At 26.9% G+C, this 23135-nt stretch overlaps 1 protein-coding gene across 1 annotated transcript; it reads left to right on the top strand.

The window, feature by feature from the left end:
- Positions 1–3365: 3365 nt before the first annotated feature.
- LOC129957326 (major facilitator superfamily domain-containing protein 1-like) lies at positions 3366–22117 on the top strand. Its single transcript, XM_056069599.1, has 13 exons — positions 3366–3663; positions 4631–4731; positions 4908–5011; positions 8309–8364; positions 9860–10003; positions 10993–11151; positions 13841–13956; positions 15149–15249; positions 16912–17020; positions 17909–18046; positions 19101–19249; positions 19362–19455; positions 21956–22117. The coding sequence occupies exons 1-13, from the start codon at positions 3639–3641 to the stop codon at positions 22067–22069; spliced, it is 1410 nt and encodes a 469-aa protein (XP_055925574.1). The 5' UTR covers positions 3366–3638; the 3' UTR covers positions 22070–22117.
- The last annotated feature ends 1018 nt before the right edge of the window (positions 22118–23135 follow it).

Genomic DNA, 23135 nt, shown 5'->3' with positions numbered 1-23135 from the left:
GATTAGCACAAAACATATGTGCTTGCTTAACACGAAACAATATACCAGATACCAGGGGACTCAAGCCCCTTCGTTATTAGATTTGTCCATCTGCTCCGCAGATATAATTAATAAGATTAATATTGAGATCTCGCATGATATGTATGACAGCGATCACTGTCCCATTTTTATTTCCTTTTGCAATTTAGATGCAAAGTCTATCTATACTCGAAAATACATCAATTGGGGCCAATTCTCAAAGAAGGTCAATGCTCTTCTTCAAGGTAATGGGGATGTCTCTTCCCTTGATAGACTTACCAATATCTTCCAGGTAAGCGCAAACTCATCATCGTACTCGTTTTCTAAATCAACACACTCGCACTGTCCTTGGTGGGACGCTAGATGTAACTACCTTAAGGCCCTCAAAAGGAAATTGTTAAGAAAGGCGAAATCATATCCCTCCATCTTAAACTGGACGGCATATAAAGAAATGGCGGCAGCTCTCAGAAAATATGTTAAGTGTAAAAAACGCAGCTTTTGGGAGAAAACTTGTCAGGAGGTAGCTTCTTCCCATCAGGCTTTTAGCATCGTTAAAGCCCTACTAAACAAAGATGAGTCTCCCTGTGAATCCAATCTTGTTCTCTCTTCGGGTACTACTCTGATAGCGCCGACTGCTCAAGCAAATGCAATTGCAGCTAACTTAATTAAGAGAGCACCAAATGTGCGTATTCCTTTAGATTTCTCAGTAGATGATCCAGAAAATTTTGATGAAATGAGTTTGAACCGTCCGTTTTCCTATAGAGAATTCCAAAACGCATTAAAAAGAACGAAAAACAAATCCCCTGGCATGGACAAGATAAATAAGAAAATGTTGTCTTGTCTTTCCGATGAAAATAAATTTAAAATTCTCGATTTATTCAATAACTTATGGGCGAACACGATTGTTCCAGAAAGCTGGAGAATAGCAAAGATTATTCCTATTTTAAAACCCAAGAAAAATGCAGCAGAGATCACATCCTACAGACCCATCGCGTTAACATCAGTATTGGGAAAGATTTTTGAACGGATTATTCTGGACAGGCTTTTGCGGTATTATTTGGAAAAAAGATTTTTCTCTCCTTTTCATGCTGGTTTCCTCCCGTACAAAGGCTGTGACAGTCTCTCTGCAGCCCTACTCAATAAAATTTTAACAGCCAGAGCTAATAAGAAACTTGTGTATGGTATGTCTTTTGATCTAAAGTCTGCGTATGACAACGTATGGCATGACGGCTTGATGCTAAAAATTTTACAATCGGGGATTAAGGGTAATATTGCCCTGTGGATCTCACAATTCTTACATGAAAGGAAAGCATTTGTTTCATGGAGAGGAGTGTCTTCCTCACTTTTTAAGCACGAAAGGGGCGTTCCGCAAGGAAGTGTTCTTTCTCCGTTGCTCTTCACAATTTTTATGAATGACATATATAGCATTTTACCCAATGATGTTTTTTGCTTTATATATGCAGATGACGTTTTTATTTTAGTTGAAGAAAACAATATCGAAGCGATCAAAAATAAGATGCGGTTCTGTGTTACTAAACTGGAAAGCTGGTGCGACGAATGGCATATGGATATTGCTCCCCAGAAAAGTAATATTATAAACCTCTCATCTCGTAAATCGCCAGTGGGGTTTGGAGTCCTTTTTCACGGCTGTAGTATCCCTTGGTCTTATAACGTTCGCTATCTAGGCATTCAGTTTGCTTCAACCTTGTCTTTCCATTCACATATCGACCAGATCAGAACTAAAGCCTTTAAAAAGTTAAATGTGATCAAAAGTTTGGCTGCTCCCAGATGGGGTGCAAACGCATCTAATTTGATAAAGATTTGCAATGCGTGCATTACACAATCCATGGAATTTGGAGCACATACGGTTGGCATGACAAATAAAGCTGGTTTTGCAGCTTTACAAACGATACAAAACAACATCCTTCGTTTTGCTCTTGGACTCCCACGGTGGACACCTATCCCAATTTTATTTAAAATATCAAATGAAATAAATATGAGACTTAGGTTTGAAAAGAAAAACGTGTTATTCTTTGTTAATCAGTTTTCAGCCCGCGAATACACTGAAGTTTCGAGATCAATTTCCGAGGTGAAGTCTGTAATCTCTAACCGCATTTTCCAAAGACTTCCCTGCGCAGGCACTTTAGAAGAATATTGCCATCAAAAAAACCTGTCCCTGGACCAAATAATCCCGATTATGGTCCCGGTTAGTTGGGATGATTGTGAGCATTTTACCATTAAAACCCATGACTTCGGCTTCCAACAAAAGAGCTTGGATTCGACTACAATTAAACGTTTGTTCACCGAGTTCAAATCACAGCTACCCCCAAATCAAATTATACTGGCCACAGACGCATCCAAGAATGAGAATTCTACTGCGGTGGCGGCTATAAACTGCTCCTCGAAGGAAGTCATTAAGGGAACGGTTCACAACATTAACTCTGTGTTTTCAGGGGAGGGTTTTGCCATAGCTCTGGCTGTAATGAACTTTGTCAAAGAACATAAAGATTATATTTTATTGACTGACAGTTTATCTAATTTGACAGCCCTGAGATGCCTAAATTTCCATTCTCCCAAAAGTGCCCTTTTTGTGGCCCGCGTTATATTTGATGCCTTAAAGACATGTTCCTCGTTAGAACTGATATACACTCCTGCCCACGTGGGAATTGCAGAAAATGAACGGGCTGATGATTTAGCTAAGCAAGCTTTAACTTCTTCAAATATTTGTGACTGGATCTCGCCCGAAGACACTTGTTCAGTTTACACTAAAATCATACGACATAAACAAGATTTAGAATGGGAAAATTCTAAATACTATGAAAAATACAAATGGCTTGTTTCTTTCAATCTTAAAAAAATTAATTTATCTAGACGTAATGAGGTTTTAATATTACGATTAATATCTAGGACTCTTCCAGTAAATGCAGTTCTTCATAAATGTAGGCTCATTGAATCACCAAATTGTGCCCATTGCCAGATTCCAGAAACTTGTGAACATTTTGTTCTTTCTTGCAGTAGATACGAGTCAGCGAGAAATTCTCTCCGTGCTAAGTTGGGTTGTGTTCCACTCTCTTTTGACTGGATTTGTGATTTCTCCGTACAGGGTCGTGATAAAGTGAAGGCTATGTTGGCTTTCCTTGTGGCTTCTGACAGATTTTAAAAAAATTTTTGTGATATTCGAGTTTTGATTTTTGTGAACCCGGCACAAGCTAAGAATCCGTTCAGGAGCATACGCCGGAAAACAAACCTCATTCCTTCCTTCCTTTGTCCACCTTCATCATACATAATTACTTTTGACAATTACGGAGATATATTATAGTGCAGAGAATTTAACTGCATGTTCTGCATAAAATTTGTAGTTTGAGAGTAAAGCTATACTTGAAATTGTTAACCTCCGAGGTTCAAGAAATGCAGTTTAATCTTTGACCATATTTTCTGTTATTTAAAGATATTTTGCAGTTTTGTTGACATTCTTGAATCTCACGAGTTGTTTAATCACATACATCTTGTGATAAGAAGTTCTTGCAATGGAATTATTTCTTAGTTAATAAAGTGAATCACTTTAATTTAGTCTTACTTGTAATTTTTTAAGCGCAATATATTTCATTGACTCAGTAAAAATGTGTTGCCAAGATGTAGAAAAACGTAAGTGACTATTATTTATTGTATTTATTTGAAAAATTTCTATTAAATAAATATAAATTCATTTATATTTATTAAAAAAATTTATTTTTCAATAAATTTATTTAAAACTTTCCCGCTTTATTTGAAAGAATAAATTTGAAAAATTTTATCCTTTCACAATGTATTTATTTGAAAAATTTCCCCGCTTTTAAAATAATATAGAATATTGTAGTGAGAAGTATGTGCAGTATTTTTTTAACTAAGTGCTGGCTCTTATCATTGAGCAAGGAAAATTTTTGCATCGTTTTCTTTTAATTGAATTGATTTTTATTTTAATGATTTTTTTTAAAATAAAAGTTTTTACAGCAATGGGATATGTTAAAGGAAATATCAGTTTGTAATGGCCCATTCTACAATGATTCTCTCAAATGAGAATATTCTTGATGTTTCATTCATGAATACATCTGCTTTTAGATTTTTTTAAAGCTTTAATTTACATATTCAGTGCCACATAGTTATAACCTTGACTTTGGAATTAAAAACTGTGAATATGTGACTTAATTTTTCAAAACTTCTGCTGTGTAAACTGGCCTGATGCATGTTAAACCCATTGAATTCAATAATCTCCTTCTATATTACGAAACTTTGGATTTGAATTTTCTCATCTAAACCGAAATTTTGAGGGATTTTTTTTATTTTTTAATGGGCATTAGTTTAACTAAATTAATTCACACCTTCAGTGATTCTGGAAAATCGACTGAGATTGATTTTCCTGGTCTTTTCATCTCCTTTTTGTATAATTTTAGATGGTGGGAAGGGGGAGGGATTCAAAAACTTTTTAAAAATTCCTGTTAGCATAATTGTTTTATTCATGATAGGTAATAAAAATTATAATTAGTTGTTTTAAATATTATAAAATTGCATTAAAATTAAAATTATTAATTTTATATTAGTATTTGTTAATAATTTTTTTCCCTTTTTTCTACAGCATCCTACAGGTTCACAGTGTTATTTTTCAATTGTCTTTTGACATTTGGATCATATTATTGCTTTGATATGCCAAGTGTCATGCAAGATCAAATGGAAAAGGTTTGTGTTAAATTTTTTTGTGACTTTTATTTTATTTTATGTGTACAGTAAAAATGTTAAATGCATAAAAAAATTTTTTACTCTAGGTTTTTTTTTTTATTTGAAATTTTATTTTTTGTTGAAATCTGGTGAGTTAAATAATTTATATGTAACTATTATCATTTAATTATTTGTAGGATTATCACTGTGGTAACAACACAGGTAATTCAACATGCTGCTCTGACTGTTTAGGAATGTCACCAAAAGAATACAATTTATTGTATGCTGTATATTCATGGACGTAAGTTATTTTAATAATCTTGATATTGTTATTTATGTATGATGTCTTTAATGGAAATTAAATTTTCTAAATCTGTCTGAATGATTTTTACTTCACTAAGCAGTTCAAGTTCATTCATTCATTAACTTTAGTTTAAAAAATTTCTCAAGCAAAGTAGTAAACACTTTATTGAATTAATATGATATAATTCAAGGCAATTAGTAGTCATCCTCGATTGATTATAAATTTGAACTTTAAAATATTAATTATTGTGAAAAATGTATGCATTGTGTCACATGTGTCAAATAAAACAGAAATGCTGATCTGCCGCCAAGAAAAACACTGGGGTATTATGTGAAGAGAAAATAGTTATTCACAACTGAGCTATGAATGTAAAATGAGTCTTCAAATTCTTAAGATTATTATTACAATTGTTAATGTTTACAATTCAGATATTTTAACTTTTTAATTGTTTTCTTATGTATATGTGAATGTAATTAATATATCATTAAAAATACCAGATGGCAATATATTGATAAAACTGTAAAACTTTTTTTATACAGTAGGGGAAAAAAAAGGCAGGAAATATGGTGGAAATAATATGCATATTTAAAATTTTAGCAAGATGCTTTAGATGAGAACTTATATTAGATGAAAAGTGCATATCAACTGTCCACAACTGATTCGGTTGAAAGAGAGCAAGTTTTGTTGAAAATGTATTATTTTGATGATGGCAACATTATTTATAAAATATCTTTTAGTTGTCTTGTTTAGTTGATGACAACTTGTTGAGTTCTAAATTGTAATAATTAGGTTAAATATATTTCTCTTGAGAAATTATTTTATTTATTAAAATTTAGAAAGCACAAAGGGGATGATGATTTTCCATAAGCAGCTTTAATAAGTTTACAGATTTGATAGTGTTTTGTTGAGAATGCATAAAACAAATTTGGGATTGCTATCATCTAGTAGTAATTCTAAAAACTAGATGAATTTAAGATAATATATATACCCCCCCCCCAAGACACTGATTTATGCCTGGCTTAAAGATATAAAATCTACCATTAAAAAGATGTTTGTAATCTCTTTCAGAGAATGAGATGAATTGATATTGGTAGCTGATCAAGCTTACAAAGCTAGCCATTGAAATATGTTCAAAGAAATTCAATTTCAATTCAAGTCCAATTCAAAGAAAAAGATGCATTTGTATTGTCATTAGGAAATAAAGTATGGATTTATGATATCACAAATACAAATACTTCTCTTACATTCCATTAAAAATGATTTATAATATGTAATGTATTATTTTATAACTTTAATTAAATTTTATTATCTTTTGTGAAATTATCTTTTAATAAAAAAATATAGGAACTATGATAAATTTATTACAAAATGACTGTTATATAGCTAAATAGGATTTGCTGAAAAGTTGACTAAATATTGAATGAAATCTATTACTAGGTTTACAACTATAAATTACAAATATATTAGTAGATTTTGATGTTATCTATTACTTCTGTTACATTTATTAATTTAAAAATTTGTGATTATTTAGGTTTACAACCTGAAGTAAAACTTAATACATGAATACATGATTCTATTTTCAATTTGGAATTCATTCTTTTTATTTGAAATTTATTTTGTGTCATTTTTTTAATCTTATCTAAGTTTTTACTTTGTTCTAATTTTCCTTTCGCAACTTTACTTATCTCTACCTGATATATTTTCTGTTCTGATTTATTGCAAATCTTTTATCTGAATGTAAATTTTCTTTGAAAGTTGCATAATTTTTAATCATTCATTATTAAAAAATAAGATAGAGCCATTTTTGCTTTGAATGCAATATCAAGTTTTTATTGCTGATAAAATGCTTAGTCTTACAAAATATTATACTAAATAAATGGCATAATTTATCTTTTAGTTGAAGTGTTTTCAACTATCAAAGATGTAAAAAGTATGGAAAAAGAGAAAAATCTTTTTCATCAGCAAGGAAAAGAAATTTCATCTTATGATATCATGAATATAGTGCTGACTGTAATTCGGAATTCTAGCAGTTCAGTATTTTCAGAAGGGCAAGTAAGGGATTATGGGAAGGGAAAGCAAATGACTGCATGTTGATCTTGGTACAAATAATAAGCTGCTGTTCATATATTAAATCATATTTGTTGTATGCATCAATTATATTTTTTGTAGGTTGTTTGTAGTATTTGTTATATGTACTATTATTTTCTGTGTAAGTTCGTACATTTAGTCCAATAAACATAGGTTTTATTATTAAAATGAGCTTTAATGAACTTCCTCTATTTTGCCATTTCTGTTAATCCGACACCTTTTTGATCTGACATTTGCCGATTTTTTGACGTCCTATATGGGCTTTTGCTGTACAAATTGTAAACAGTTAAATGTTAAAGCTAACCATTCATTCAAAAACATCATCAAGTCAAAATAATTTTTAATCAAAGTGAAGGAATTTGAAGAAAATATGTACGCTGCAAATTTCACTTACACTGTGTTATGAATTATACTTATATGGGGTATCCAGATAGGAAATCTTATTATTTTTTGCATTATATATATATATATATGTATACATGCATGTCTGTTATCTTAGTGTTTTTGCTTTATTGATTGTTTTAAAATAAAATTTTACTATCATGATGTAATTGTTTATATTCTATCAAAAATATCGAAGAACCTCAAATAGTTGAATGCTAATTGTTTGTTTATTTTAGAAGAATGCAATCTCACTTCCCTGGAAATTAGAATTGTTTTCATTAAATACAGAGATTTATTCCATTGATTCTTTTAATTTGGATTCGCCTTATTATTTTTGCATATGCTTGTTTTAATAAATTTCCTTTTCTAATGTTCATGACTTTGTACCTAAACCTATTCTAAATTATGAGCTTTTGTATTGAAGCTTAGATGCTCTTGTACTATGAGGCACATATTATATTGATTCTAAAAGATTATTCCATTTGTTGGGTATGAAGCTAAAATCTCCAAATTCTTAGCAATAATTTTCCAATACTCAAAAGCATCCTTCAAAAGAAATAATATCCTTGGTAATAATCTTATCAATATGTTGTTAATGTGAATAATTTAATTTTCTTTTTTTATATTATTTATCAAAATGCATTCTTGAATAAAGTTGTTCATAAACAAAAAGTAATATATTATGAGAAATGTCGCATTTTATGAATGAAATATTATTTGCATCCTACTTTAATTTCAGATGAACATATTTTGTGTTTGTGCTAAAAAATATTTAAAAAATATTTTTTGATATACTGCAGTTATTTTATCCTTTTCCTTTAGAAATGCTTTTGTTGTAATTGGAGCTGGCTTTCTTATTGATAAATATGGCAATCAAGGTAAGTATGTTATCTTCTTTAAATTTAAATCTACAAATTTTTAATCTTCTAAATTCAGGTATTCATATTTAGTTTATTACTACTTTTAGAAAAATCTGATTGGAATTCTTATGTGTTTTTATAAAATTTTATTCAATATAATATAAAATAAAGGATCCTATTCATTTATTTGTCTAATAAATGAAATTTCTTAGCTTTATAAGAAAATGCATTTTAAATCATAGATAATGAAATAAATCAATTTTCTTTTCAAGATATGCTTCTTAATTTTCATAGAATTAGAGTAACATTTTGTTAATTAGATTGGATTCTTTTATTGTTTTTCCTAAGAACTGTATAAACTTTTATATAAATATTTTTAAGAATCACACCGAAACACTAATATTGTCCAGAGATTTATGATAAAATATAACATCTAGCCTATATTTATAAAAGAAGCATTTGTGTGTATGTATCTGTGGTATTCAAGTATAAATGTAACATACAGGAGTTTTAATGTTAACATAATACATCTTGTAGCCTGATTTTTAGTATTTATTCTATAATATTTTGTGTTTTGTACGACTTTTTTTTTTATTTCTATTAACCATAGTATTGTTTCTAATTATACTATGCAAAGAATCAGTATACCAGTAAAGTGAACCAACAATTGTCATTCTGAAAAATTTTAAATGACAACTGTTGCTCTCTAACATAATTAATACTCTAACATAATTTACTGAATTTAGAGAAATTTTCACTTCTCCACTTTTTTCCTAAAACTTTTAGGATTACACTTAAAATTCATGCTTCTGACATTCTAATTCAGTTACCTTTAAAAAATTTATGGATGATTTTTTGAACGTTTCTCTCTAATTTAAAGCAAAAATAATAAATACCTTTTTTTTTAATTGAATTTTAAGATTTTCTTTGTTGATCCATTGTAGAAAAAAGATTCTTTTTTTAATTTAACAAGGAATCAAATTAGAAAATTAAAAATCACAAAAATTATTTAAAATTCTGGTATTGAAGTGGGCAGTCTAATTTCATTTTCTCTCTTTTTTTAGCATGTCATCATTTTTTTATTATTTGTTTTAATATTTATCATTTGTTGTTTACGAGGTGTTCTCATATTCAGGAAAGTGTTGAATCATAATTATTTTCCTTATTTCATTTTTTGTTATTGTGGTTTCAGTTTCCATGGCATTCAACATATCACAGTAAATAAATAAATAACATTTTATTATTTTGTTATGAAAAGTGTTTATCTACATGGCGATAAATCTGGATGTTTCTTTAAAATGATATATGAAATAGAATTTTAAAAGATCTATTTTCTAAATAAGCCTAGTATTTCCCATTGTAAGAAAGTTCCAGTTAAATATTACCATGTTTGGCCAGATGTTGAGAATTAAATGATTTAGCAATTTTATAGATAAATATATATTTTTGAGGATAATTTTATTTAGATAATTAGATAAAATGATTTTTTTTTTAAATTGATATTTTCTGTTAGTTGGAGCCCTCTTCTTTTCATCTCTGTGTGTTATTGGGTCTTGTGTTTTTGCACTTGGTACCCATTACAGAGGGACAGCATATATGATTCCTCTGATGCTTGTTGGAAGACTTGTTTTTGGTGCTGGCAATGGATCATTGACTAGTAAGTTTATATCATTTTAATTTAGTTCATAATTTTTAATCTCATCTCCACTGTTTTGTCAATATATGTAAATTTTTAAAATTTATTTAAGCATATTTATTACTTTTTTTTCCTTTTGTGTAATCTTTCTTGTTTATCATTTTTGTTCAATATTGTAATGAACCATTTATCAGTTAACCAGCAATTTTAACTATAAACGATTGATGATAAACTGATAAAATTGCTTTCAACTTTTCAAATGTTATTGATCAAAGTAGCTAATTGTTTACTCTTTGAATTATTTAAACTTGAAAATGTGCTAGGATTGAATTATGTGCTCATATTTTTTTTATTTGCTCAACAGCAATCAAAGTTATGTTCAGTATCACAATCATGTAATGTTGCAGTAAAATGCAATTGATTGCTATTTGCTTGGGGTAAAAATTTAGGTTTGGGGCTAACTATTAATATTTTCCAATCCAAATTATTATTTGTTAGTAACAAAAGGAAGGGGGGAGATTCTTTATATTTAAAATTTTCATCCTGATTAATTAATTTCACTCATATTAATTGATTATAATAATTCATTTGTATTTAAATAATGCTAGCAACTAGTAATAGGTAATTTACATGTAAATGCAATAAGAGTACAAATGTAGATATCTTTTTACTATTAAAAGCAACTTACTGCCCTCATCAAATCAGAAATGGCTCGTGGAATATTACCGTCTCATTAGCTAATTTAAACTCAGTGGCGTGACATCCCATGTGGCCCAAGGCCTACAGTATCCATATCTGCTTTTTTGACCGTGGACCCTGGAGTACAAGGCATATTGTCCCGGTTAGGTGGTCAGCCTAAAGCAGAACCCCCATTGTTTAGTTCCCAAGCATGCTTGGTCCTCAGTTTATTGACCCACTGAAAGGATGAAAGGCTGATTGTCTCATAATATATGTATTGAAACACTGATACCAACTTCAGATTTTTTTTTTTTTTTTTTTCTTCTTTTAAGTTGTACAGAACAGAATAACTTCTTTTTGGTTTGCTGGGAAAGAATTAGCGATGGCATTTGGTATCACTCTAGCATTTTCGAGATTGGGGAGTGTTCTTAATTTCATTTTCACTGGCCAATTAACTGATGCAGTTGGTATAAAATATACATTATGGATAGGTAAGTAATTTAGTTTTTTGTATTTACATTTTAATTTATTTGCCGCTTTTATTTTTTTTCCTTTGTGTCTTGATTGTTAGTCTTTCAGGATTGCTAATTGGTATAATGTAAAATGATAATCATTATTTGGTATTGAAAATTAGATGTATTTTATATATTTGGATAATTTTTGTATATTCAGTAGGAAGAATAATCAAAATTGTATGAAAAAAATGTATTAAAAATAATTAGTTTTTCAAAGTTAAGTCACTTATATTTTTTTGTCAGAATGCTATTGTTATATCATTAAGTATTTGCAGGGATGTGAATCCTCTGCATATCCATTGTTTTCCACCTTTTTTTTTTTCGTTTTTTGGTTGGGTGGGAGGTCCCTCATCTTTTTTCTACTTTTTATAACAAAAAAAAATCTACAATTTTTCAGTAGGGGATTTTTCCTACAAAATCTATTTATGATGGAAGCGTTGCAAGACTTTCCATTTTAGTTCTAAAGTCATGATTGAAAGTAGTAAAGAAATTCAAAGAAAAAAAATTTGTATTGGAAGCATATGTTGAATGTTTATGAACATTGCAGATGAAGATGCTCTAGTATAATTTGCTGTTGCAATCTGATTCTTCCACAGATCCATCCACAGCATCTTCTTCATCAGAAGTTTTCTCTTTCTTTGACATTAACGAAAGATGTTTCTGATTTGGCTATTAATGCCATTAGTGCTGCAGAAAGGGTTGTCTATGACTTGGAAGTACACATGTATCCTGCTTCCAGTTTACAGCAACCACAGCAGAAGAAGCCAGTGGATAGAAGTTGAAAATTCTGTACAATTTCCACTAGTGTCAAAAAAAAGGCATTTGCCATGCTCATCTATTTTTATGAACCAAAGATGGTTTGCATTTTAGTATCATAAACTTGGTCATCACTTCTGAAACAAATAGACTAAATGCCGTTCAAGCAATGAAATATAAGTTTATATCACAAAATAAATCTTCAGTTCAATTGTATGAAAAGAACTATCTTAAAGATTAAGTTAGTAGAAGTCTTTGTAAGAGCATGAATCCACTAACAAGGAGCTACAGAGCAAAATGTCTCAGCAAAAAAAAAAAAAAGTTTGTGACAGTCTAGTCTAAAGAAATTAGACTAGATTGTCACAAACTAAAGAAATTAGTTTTAAACGAAAGTGCAAAGAAAATATTTGGCAATGTTACCAAATTACAGAAAATTATTCATTTGAAAAAAATGAGGTACCATGGTCTCAAACATTTCTTTCACATTTGAATCTTGCATATAAGTAAGCTGCTTGTTCTACCAATGTGACTAATGCACAAAAGTAAACTATCGAAAACTGATTGAGTCGTTTCAATGAATCAGGAGGGGGGGGGATGTAAGAAACAGAAAAAAATTGCTGTGTGCCCGAAATAAGTTGCAAAGGTTCGTTGAATATTAAAGAAATGTTTACTAAAATATGCTGCAAAGATATATTTTCAATAAAACGCTTACTTTTCCTTCATATTTGTTGTCTTATATACATTTAAATTTTCTTAGACAATATACATCTTAAAGTGTCTTTGTGAAAATCGTATGCTTTTGATTTCTTTTACATTTACAAATATTTTGAAATGAATAGTAAAGTCAGTTGGGCTTTAGTTTTGATAATTTTTTCTGTATGTCGGCTATTAATTCGTACTTTTTGAATGTTGTTTTTTCTCATGTTGTTTCATGTCACTTTTTTGGATTTTTTTTCTTTTTCTTTTGTGCCAATGATTTCCCTGTATTTGAGGGAAGTATCACTTCCTGTATTCCCTGTACATTCCCTGTATTATTCCTGTTAGTCATTAAATAAAAATATCAAGCATTAAATAATTTTTGTAAATTATGAAGCATTTTCAGAATTAAAAAAATGCCGTTGTTTGGTTTTCTGAAAAGAAAACTTAATTATGTAATAACGTAAACCATTATATTGATTTTCAGTTTATAGTATAATAATTAATATATGCAACATTTAGAATGTTGTGCAATATCATGTAAGATTGTTAATTATTTTTGTGCTTCTTCTTTTTCTTCTGAATTTAAAGCTGAAATTTTAATGAAATATCCTCTTTTTTATTAACTTTTCTAATATAATTGAGTTTTTATTTGTTAGCTACATCAAAGCTAAGTTAATTAGGCCTTCAATATTGTAATTTAGTGTTTTATATGTCAATTATTATGTATATCTGTAATTTTTTTTATTAAATTTTTAGATTTTTATAAACATATCTAATAAAACAAATACTTCTTGGCAGCAAATCTAGAACAACATAACAGAATTAAAAATCTTGAACAACAAATATTTTAATTGGAAAGCTATATACTTTATACAAGTCATAAATATTTTTTTCAATGTTTATTTTTCTAAAATTGTTTTATAAGGGATTTACTTACGAATTTTCTTTTTCATTATACTGCATAGGATTTTTGAAAATTCTGAAATAAAAACTACATGGATTAGAAGTAATTTTTGAATGAATAAACTGAACTGTTCTCTTCATTTTCATGTGGAATTTATTTTTAAGGCTCAATGGTATGCAGATCAGAATGTTTTGGTTTTTTAAAAAATCCACCACAAAAAAGAATTTTTGAATTTCTTTTTATAATTTTCCATATATTCTACTTTTTCTATAAACTAAAATATCTTCTTTATCAATTTATTATCAGGTGCTGGTCTCTGTGGACTGGGGTTTATTTCAGCTTTAATAGTTGGGCTCTTGGATGTTCATGGGTTTAAAAAACTGGGCATGTTGGATGCCATTAATACTCAATCTAAATTAGTGGTAAGAAAAACTTGAATCATCATCATATTTATTATATTAATCCAACACACACACACATGCAGTTTTGCAGATGTGTGGCTGAAAAGATGAAACTTTAACAATAAAATTTAATTTATTTCACCACCTGATGCTATCATTTTGTACATGGGGGGGGATAAATTATAAAGAGATGCATCTGTTTATATTGTAATGCAAGAGCAGAATGCCAGAAAATTTTTCCTTTAGTGATCTTACTAAGAAATTCTGATTGGGGATTTTTTTTTTTTTTTTTTTTGACATGTATTGACTGAGGAAAAGGAATCTTAGATATTTTTGAAAAGAAATATGTTGGTATTATGAATTTGTATCCCTTTGCTCAGAGCATGAGAAATTGCAACAGTCATCAATTTTCTAGAGTGTATGTTAGAAATAATTCCTTTTATTTCTGACACGGATATTAAGAGACATCATTATTTATATATAAAATACAAGTCATTTTAGTTTTATACATGTATTTTTTATATTATTTCATTCATTGAAATCAAACAGTTATTTAAATTTTGTGAGCTTTTTATTTTATTTTAAAATACTGTGTGAAACCAACGTACATAGTCTTTATAATTTTTTTTTTTTTTGAAATTATTGATTTTTTTAAAATTTTTTGACTTAAATTTTTGTTGTACTATCATTGATTCTTCAATCAAAAAGGTAATTTTGCACAAAATCTTATTGAAAATTACAAATAAAATGACTGTATAGATAATTTTTTTTTTCTTTAAACAGCATGCAATAACAAATTTTACTTTTTTTTTTTTTTTTTTTTTTTTTTGATACTTGCATGTTATGTATATTGTGTGCTTGTTAGCTCTCATATTTTGATGTATTTTTTAATTTTTCAAGTACCAAAGAAATGAAAACATAATGTTTTCCTTTTGTGTATTATGATTTTCTTTTAAAGAAGTATATTTTTATTTTCCTTCTCTTACTGCTTAATTAAGCAATTCATTAACTCTGGAAAATTGGATAATTTTTAGTTGCAGTGCTTATAGTAGTGCTTAATATTAGTAAAAATAACAAAAAATTGCTTTGTATTTTGTGCATTTTTGCATTTACTATTTCTCCTGAAATAACAAAATGCATTTCTTTTGCTTTCTGGGTTTATTTAGTGTTATGTTTTAAAATTTATTAAATGTATTTCATTTTTCTTTTTCAGCGCATATCTGATGTCAAGCACTTTTCATTATCATATTGGCTTCTTATACTTTCCATCATGTTTTTTTATAATGGTGTATTTCCATTTGTTGCTGATGCCAGGTAAGAGTTTAAGGGAATAAATTAAATTGAATATTAAAAAAAAAAAAAAAAGGAACATTTTGTTTTCAAATTTTAATAGCAGTATGAAATAAATATGAAATTAAAATTTAATATGCAGATGAATTGGAGAATTATGCCCATGTGTCTGAAATTTTGATATTTTAGATATTTAAAATTAATTAAGCAAATTATAAAGTTGAGATTCAAAACCATTGAGCGTTAATGAAGTTATTTCATTCAATTATTTAATATTGTATGTAATTTGAATGTATTCATGCACAGAATTTTTTAAGCTTAAAAAAAATTTAAATGAATATACATATTTCTTAACGGAAAGTTAAATTTCAACTATTTTATATATTTATTTAAGTTTAATGCTATCAATTTTTGAATGAGCATGACTATCTGCTTATTTTTTTTAAATTGGTAATTTTGCCAGATTGTGGAATTGAATACATTTCTTACAGAGTCTTTTATATATATTTAAATTTAAAACTTGAATGTCTATTTTAAAACATTGTCGAATGGTATTTTGTAGGTTAGGTTTGATTTTGCATGCAAAATGAAATAAATTTCAAAATGTCCTGCAATGTTGCATACTCTTTTTTTATTATTATTATTTATCCTATGTTAGTGAATTTTAGTGGCAAATGTTGAAAATGTATAAATATTTTTAATTATTTAGTTTTATAAGGGCAATGTTATTTAAGAAATATTTCTAGCTGTCTCGTTTTGCAGATGGCAACATGTTGATCAATCCCAAGAGGGAATAAAATCGCGTTGAATGTATTTCCGGTGGGATATCGTTTTTCTTTTTTAATGAAAAAAGCAAAAGAAAATGGTGTTTTTCTTAGGCAGCTTTAATAGCAAATCATAATCTGCAATTAATTAAAAATATTATTTTAATTGGAATAAATATAATTTATTATTAAGCTCAAGGACTCAAAAATGTATGTAAATTATGTAGCATTAACAATGAATATTTTAGCTATTACATTCTTTAACACATTACACAATTTACTGAAATAATGCTTGCTTAAAAACATTATCATATTAAAATTATATAGAATCAGTAATTATAAAATGGCTTTAGATTGTGTCTAAATAAGGAATTTTCAAGTTGCACTTAATATCTAATTAATTTTAAAACATTTTGGGATTTTATAATGCTAAGATTACTTATAATATGCATAGCGCCATAATATTATATTATGGTGTTTTAATTCCTGAAATTGATTATAAATAACAAATTAATTATAAGCATTTAACATAGGAAATTTAATAAAAGTTTAATAAAATTTATAATTTTTTGAAGTACCTTTCTAAAATATTTGTAATCAAAAAAGTATTGTAGATTTTATTGAATCATAAAATCAATTCATTTCTTTTTAAATTCTGTTACATGTTTATTAATTAAGATGCTATTAAGCATAATTTATTACATTTATGATTGCATAGATTATATCTTTAGTCGGGCAGTAATGATAGTGGAAAAGAACAAGACTTCTGTGTGCTTAACTTTCTTTCTAGTTCTCCTTTTGAATTATTTATTAATTTCTTCAATTGATAACTAGCTTTAAAAGTAATTGTATTGAATGTTTTTACAATAATTTATTTTTGAAATAAATTAGCATTATTTAACTTATATTTTTATCATTGCAGCAAATTCATAAGTGTCAAATACCATTATGATGACAATGTATCTGCATACATGGCTGGTGCTGTGTATGATGTTTCACTTTTATTATCTCCATTTTTAGGTGGTCTTATTGTAAGTATTATATGCTTTTGTTTTATTTTATTATTACTATTATTTCTTTTAGAGAATTGAAGAACGATTTTCTTTGTTATTTATGTATTTGGATTCATTAATATGACTTGAGGTTAAAAATTTTAAATCTCACAAAGATTTTTGAGCCATAAATATTTCATACTAAACTTTATGTTCCACTTTTTAATAATTGGAATATATCAATATTTTCCATCATGATTCATATGAAGAAAAAATTTGCAATATTTTTCTTTTCAAAAAAGAAATTTATTATTCCTGATATGTTGAATGGTATAGATTTATATATAAGAAGATGAAAAATAGAAACAATTTTGTTTGTAAATTTTTATCAAGCATCAAGTTATTCATAAAAATAGTCATGTGTAAATTTAACAATCATTCATTTCAAAACTTCACTGGAGCATGTATTGTTTTTTCGTATGTAATCATAGAATTTAAGATGTTAAATACATTTTTATTTTCCAAAAATCTATAATCATATGGCTTTGAATTTTTTTTTTCTTTAGTAATATGTTTAATATATCTTGTTTTTAAAGCTTTTAGTTTTATTATATCATGAATGGATATTGCTTTAATTTTGATTTCCTAAAATATTCTGTGGAGAACATGCTTTATATTAATATCAACTAATCTTTTTTATAAATCAATATATATTTAAATGTTTTATATCTTTATGTTTATTTAGATATATATTTTATTTATAATGAAAAAAAAATCATTATAGTGTAGTCATTATTTAAACCATATATGTTTTATACTTTGAATCAGTGAATTTTAGAAATTTGTTATTTTAATTGCATAAACATTTTAATAAAAACTGTCATTTTTGCATTAATTATGTTTTAATATGCATGTAACTTTATTTAGGATATTTTTGGTAAAAGAGGAATTCTTTGTATTGTATGTTCTGTTTTAACATTACCTGTATTTGGACTGCTAGCATTTTCACAAGCACATCCTTTGATTTCTACTACTTGGTTAGGTATTGCATATTCTGTGGCAGCAGTGAGTATGCTTTTGTTTTATTTTCAATGATATTATATATGTCTTTTTATCTGTTTTATAAGAACCAATGCTTAATATGTCATTATTCATAAAATTTGTTATGAATGTCTTTCATCTTATTATTATTTCACTTAAAGAAAACTGTATTTTACATATAAATTTTACATTTTCATTTTTCATCTTAAAAATTATTCAGGAAATAATTATAAGTTCTATATTGTTAAGGTTATTATGATACAGCTTCTATCTGAAGCAAATTTGTATTAAAATGTTGTTTAAATTTATTAATTTCTTATGACTGTATTTTTTATATATATCTTTTGTATTTGTATGTTCCCAGTTAATAATTTTCAATCTTATCCAAATGCATAAATTTCAAAATAAAAGTAAACAATGCTCTTGATTAAAAACAAGTTTTTAAAAGTTGCCATTTGTAATAAAAGTTATTTATTGCTGTAGATTTGAAAGTTAGATGTACTGAAACTAACTAAAGTGAATTTAAGGTTTTTTTCCCCCTTCTTCTATTACTCAATCTTGTATAGGTCGTATATATATATAATGTCAAAAGTGCAGATATTACTCAATATAGTTTCAAACTGAGTTTAATAAACAAGGAGAAATCTGGATTTTTTAAAAAAAATTTTGAAAGAAACGATTGTTGAGCAAAACAAGTAAATGAAAAATGTGGCAATAATAGCAATATTTAAAGATGTATTCATCAAAATTTGGCATCTTTATAAAATCATAAATATTAGTTGAAATATTAGTTAAATGAAATAAAATTTTATAATATAAAATATTATTTAATATAAAAAAAACACTTATCTACAAAACATGTTGATGAATAGAATCCTAAGGTATCAAACATTTATAATTATACTTCTGTTATCAGAACAAAATGTAATTTTTATCAGAAATAGAGTTACAATTGTATGATATTATTGAACCTGTTAGTGTTCATGTATATAACTGAAAAGTAACTTTTATAGATTGTTTCCTTAGCTAATAATGAGGAAATTTCATATATGATTATTTTCTTCTCTCTTTTTATCAGGCAAGTATGTGGCCATCTATTCCTTTAGTTGTTTCTCAATCAACTATTGGGACTGCTATGGGTATCGCAACATCTCTTCAAATGATTGGAATTGGATTTTCTAACTTAATAGTTGGTGACATTCTAAAAGTTCTAAATGATAAGAATCTGTAAGAATATTTAATATCTTTATTATTATTAATGTTGAATTTCTAATCTTAAATTGTCTTATAAAATTCTTTTATATTATCAAATACTTATATTTTGTTTATGTGATTTTAGGATTAGCTGGAAATATGTTATGATATATTTACTTGGAAATGTTATCGCTTGTATCATCACATCAGTATTTTTGAATATTGATGACTACAGAAAGGTATGAATAGTTTTTATTGTTAGAGCTTTTAGAAATTATGTAGAATAAAACATAATTATAATCTTTTATGCATTTGGAAATATTTCTACTAGAATCATCATTAAGAAACCATAATATAAATAATGTGTCCTAGTAATAAAAGCCTTCCAGAAAATTATAAACTGATATTACAGTGATTTTATTAAGATACAGGATATTGTTAAATATTTTTATATGTCCTTTATTTTTATGGTTTATTTACACTAAAAAGACTCTCTACTAATAATAAAGATGAATGTGTGTTGATGCTCTACCGGCTAGACTGGTTGACCTGCAGTTACCAAATTTGGGACTTATACGCTTTGGAAAGTGAGCATGTGCACCTCAGAGCAATTAAAAAAAATTAATTAATTAAAAATTAAGCTGATATTTTTGTTTTCCTGTGATAACTTCAAAAAAATATTATTGCACAAAAAATAAATTTTACATTATTTCAGAATGTTTTAAATTATTTTTTAATGATACCAATTTAATAAATGTAAATTTTTGCTGAAATTTGGCAATTTTTTAGGTATATGTAAAAAAAAAAATTAGATAGTACATATATTTTAGATGGAATTGTTGCTCTGGAGTTCAAATCGTTTTCATTTTTTCAATTGTTCAAAGAAGGAATTTGTTTAAGATTTGTGTAATTTATGAGACAGATAAAAAGTGAAGTTACAATACTGCTAGATTTATAAGATAAATGAACCAAATAATTACATATTTAATAGTTCTATGATGTCATGGGACTGTTCTCTATTATAAAGTTTCATGTTCGCAATAAACGGAGCACATGCATAACAATTAAAGTAACACACCTTTAATGTTTGACAATTTCATGATTTCACAGATATGAAATTATAACTAAATGATTTATCTGATATTAAAGTCCCCATTGAACCAGCTGGTTGCTAAGCTAACTAGGTATAAATAATATAGTTCCAACATCACAAATTAAAAAAAAATATATCTCTTTTTGAAATTTGATTTAACATATTTTGGTTTTTATGCTTAATTGATTGAAAATAATCAAAATGTTCAATTTCTGTAACTGTGTGAGAATTTTAAAATTGGATCAATAAATCTAAATCTGTCGTGTTCAGTAATTTAAAATGCCTTTTGATATTGCTCATGTTTAACATTTGTATTGTTTTTTTTAAAGTAATTTTTAAACTAAAAATTCCTATTTGCATTTTCTGTTTGTCCTGTAATTTTCTTTATTTTTTTCAAAATATATAACTATTGCTTATATTAAATATATATATATATAATAAAAGGTTTATATCTTGTACTATTTTAAAATTTTTGTTATCAAATGTTGTTTCATTGATACAATTTAAAAATTATCTTTCTTCTTTTACAAGTTTGAGAAATTATTTTCTTTGATTGAATCCTTGCGTTTTTATGACAATATATTTATTACTGATGAGTATTAGAGTTCATATTTTTCAGAATCAATGTTATATACCTGAATATCAAGGTTTATACTAAAAATTATTTATTATTGTTTCAGATATGTAGTATTAAAAATATTTTCCTGAATACAATAATTGGGATACTAAATTAAAAGGCAAATTAATACATGTCTTTCTAATTTGAATTTTATTGGTCATATCTTAGCAAATTAATTGTATTATTTTAATTATTGTATAATGTTTTGCTTTAATCTTTTATACTTTGTTACATTTTGAAAAAAATTAATGGTTTCTGGAAAGAAAAGTTTTAAAATTTTATTTGCCATTTGTTTCAATTCCCTTTCTTCGTTGGAAACAGAATTGGATTCTTCTTTTATATATGCCAGCTTTACATTTCATTAGCAAGTTCTTTGATGAGACTGTTATTTCTATTTCTTTATGAATCATTTATGTTGCTACTACTATGAACCATCTTGTCATAGGTAAACTCAATTACTAGTTTGCATGTAGAATTATGAGACAAATATATAAAATTATAATGGAAGTCTTTATAAAAAAGTCCCAAGTCATATCTAGGATTGGGTTTCATATAATTTTGAGGTTGTAAAAGATTTGGCATGATTTGTTTCAATCGGATTTTTCAATACTAGCAAGCAAAATTAAATCAAGAAATCATATTAAAACTTATTAGATAATTTTATTTAAGATTTCAATTATTTATAATGAAATCCAAGATTTAGTATATTTTAATTTCCATTGCCTGAATATCTCAAATATCTGGATTTTTTTTTTCAAACAAAAAAAGGGTAGGAAAATTTCTGGGTTTCCCCCCCCCCCCATTTCCTTTTCTGTATTAGAAAGTATATCAAATAGTAAAAGCTGAAGAAGCTCTGGTCTGCTGGAAGGACGGATGGGGATTTGTGACTGATTTCTTTTCAAGTTGGGCATTCTCTCTCTCTCTGTTTGCTACAAAATTCTGTATTTTGTCTAAAAATTAGTTGCCACAATTAATTATAAAAATATTTTAAATGAACGTTTTTTTTTTTTTCTTTTTTTCTTTTTAGGATGGAGTATTGAATATCAGTCGAAAAGAAGCCAAAAAAAGGGATGAAAGTTCTCCTATAGTAAACACAGATACTGAAGCCCTTGTAGAATCTTTGCAGCCAATTAACGACTAATTTCAACTAATTTGAATACATAGGAATTAATCCCTTCTGAATCCTAATCAGGATCACAATGCAAGACTTTTTTGTTTAATTTTTTTCAGTCTTTAACACTATTGAATAATTTTTTTTATAAATTTGATTAAGGATTTCCTATTAAGGTTTTATTTAAAATTTTATGTATTATGCCTATGGTACATATACCACCAAATTTTAATTTTGTTTCTTGAATAATTAAATTAGAATGAGAATCATAATGCAAGACTTTTTTGTTTAGTTTTTTAATCTTCAATACTTTTGAATAATTTTTTTATAAATTTAATTAATGACTTCTTATAAGATTTTGTTTAAAATTTATGTATTATGCCTGTAGTATATATATCACCATATTTTATTTTTGTACCTTGATTGATTGTTTATTTAAGTAATGAACTGATTTTTGATATACTGAAATTTTGGTAGTTATTATTTATTTTGTTTCAGTTATTAATTTTATTTATTGTTTGATTGAAATATTTATATGCAAGTACATGGTATGACTTTCATTGTGATTCTAAATTGTTGCATTTTATGTGTAAGCATTATAATTTTGATTCCAAATTATCATTACACTTTCATTGTAACTATTAACTATATTTGTGATGCAAGTTATTTCCAATTTTTAGAATGAATTGATTGACACATAAGGTTAACATGTTGTTAAAAAAAAAAAAAAAGACATTTATTTTTGCAATCTTTAACTAGCTTTGGAGTAAAAAATTGTAACTTAGTATTGCCTTTGAGAAAAGATGTAAATTCTTTAATTCTACTTAGTTTTAAAATTATTTCATATTTTCTTACTGAAATTCAAATAATTTATCACTTCTAACTTTTTATTGTTTTCTTTACTTGATTCAATTGATATACATATAAACCTTCATTTAGTTGCAAATTTTATAACATTTGCGAATATTTTTCATTTTAAGTTTTGTGCAGTATTTTGAAAGTTAATTTTGTTTTTCTGTTTGTGTTTAATCTTATATTTTAATTATATAAATATATACATATAATATTATATAGAAAGAGAGAGAATATTGCAACC

This window comes from Argiope bruennichi, chromosome 2 (assembly GCF_947563725.1).
Source record: "Argiope bruennichi chromosome 2, qqArgBrue1.1, whole genome shotgun sequence".
NCBI lineage: Eukaryota > Metazoa > Arthropoda > Arachnida > Araneae > Araneidae > Argiope > Argiope bruennichi.
The sequence above is the reverse complement of the archived record's forward strand: the minus strand, read 5'-3'. Positions and strand labels throughout refer to the sequence as shown.

Coding starts and splice junctions, on each gene's coding strand:
- LOC129957326 (XM_056069599.1), top strand. CDS start 3,639: ATGTGTTGCCAAGATGTAGAAAAAC. Junction 4,732..4,907: donor TGCAAGATCAAATGGAAAAG/GTTTGTGTTAAA, acceptor AATTATTTGTAG/GATTATCACTGTGGTAACAA. Junction 13,957..15,148: donor ATACTCAATCTAAATTAGTG/GTAAGAAAAACT, acceptor TTTCTTTTTCAG/CGCATATCTGATGTCAAGCA.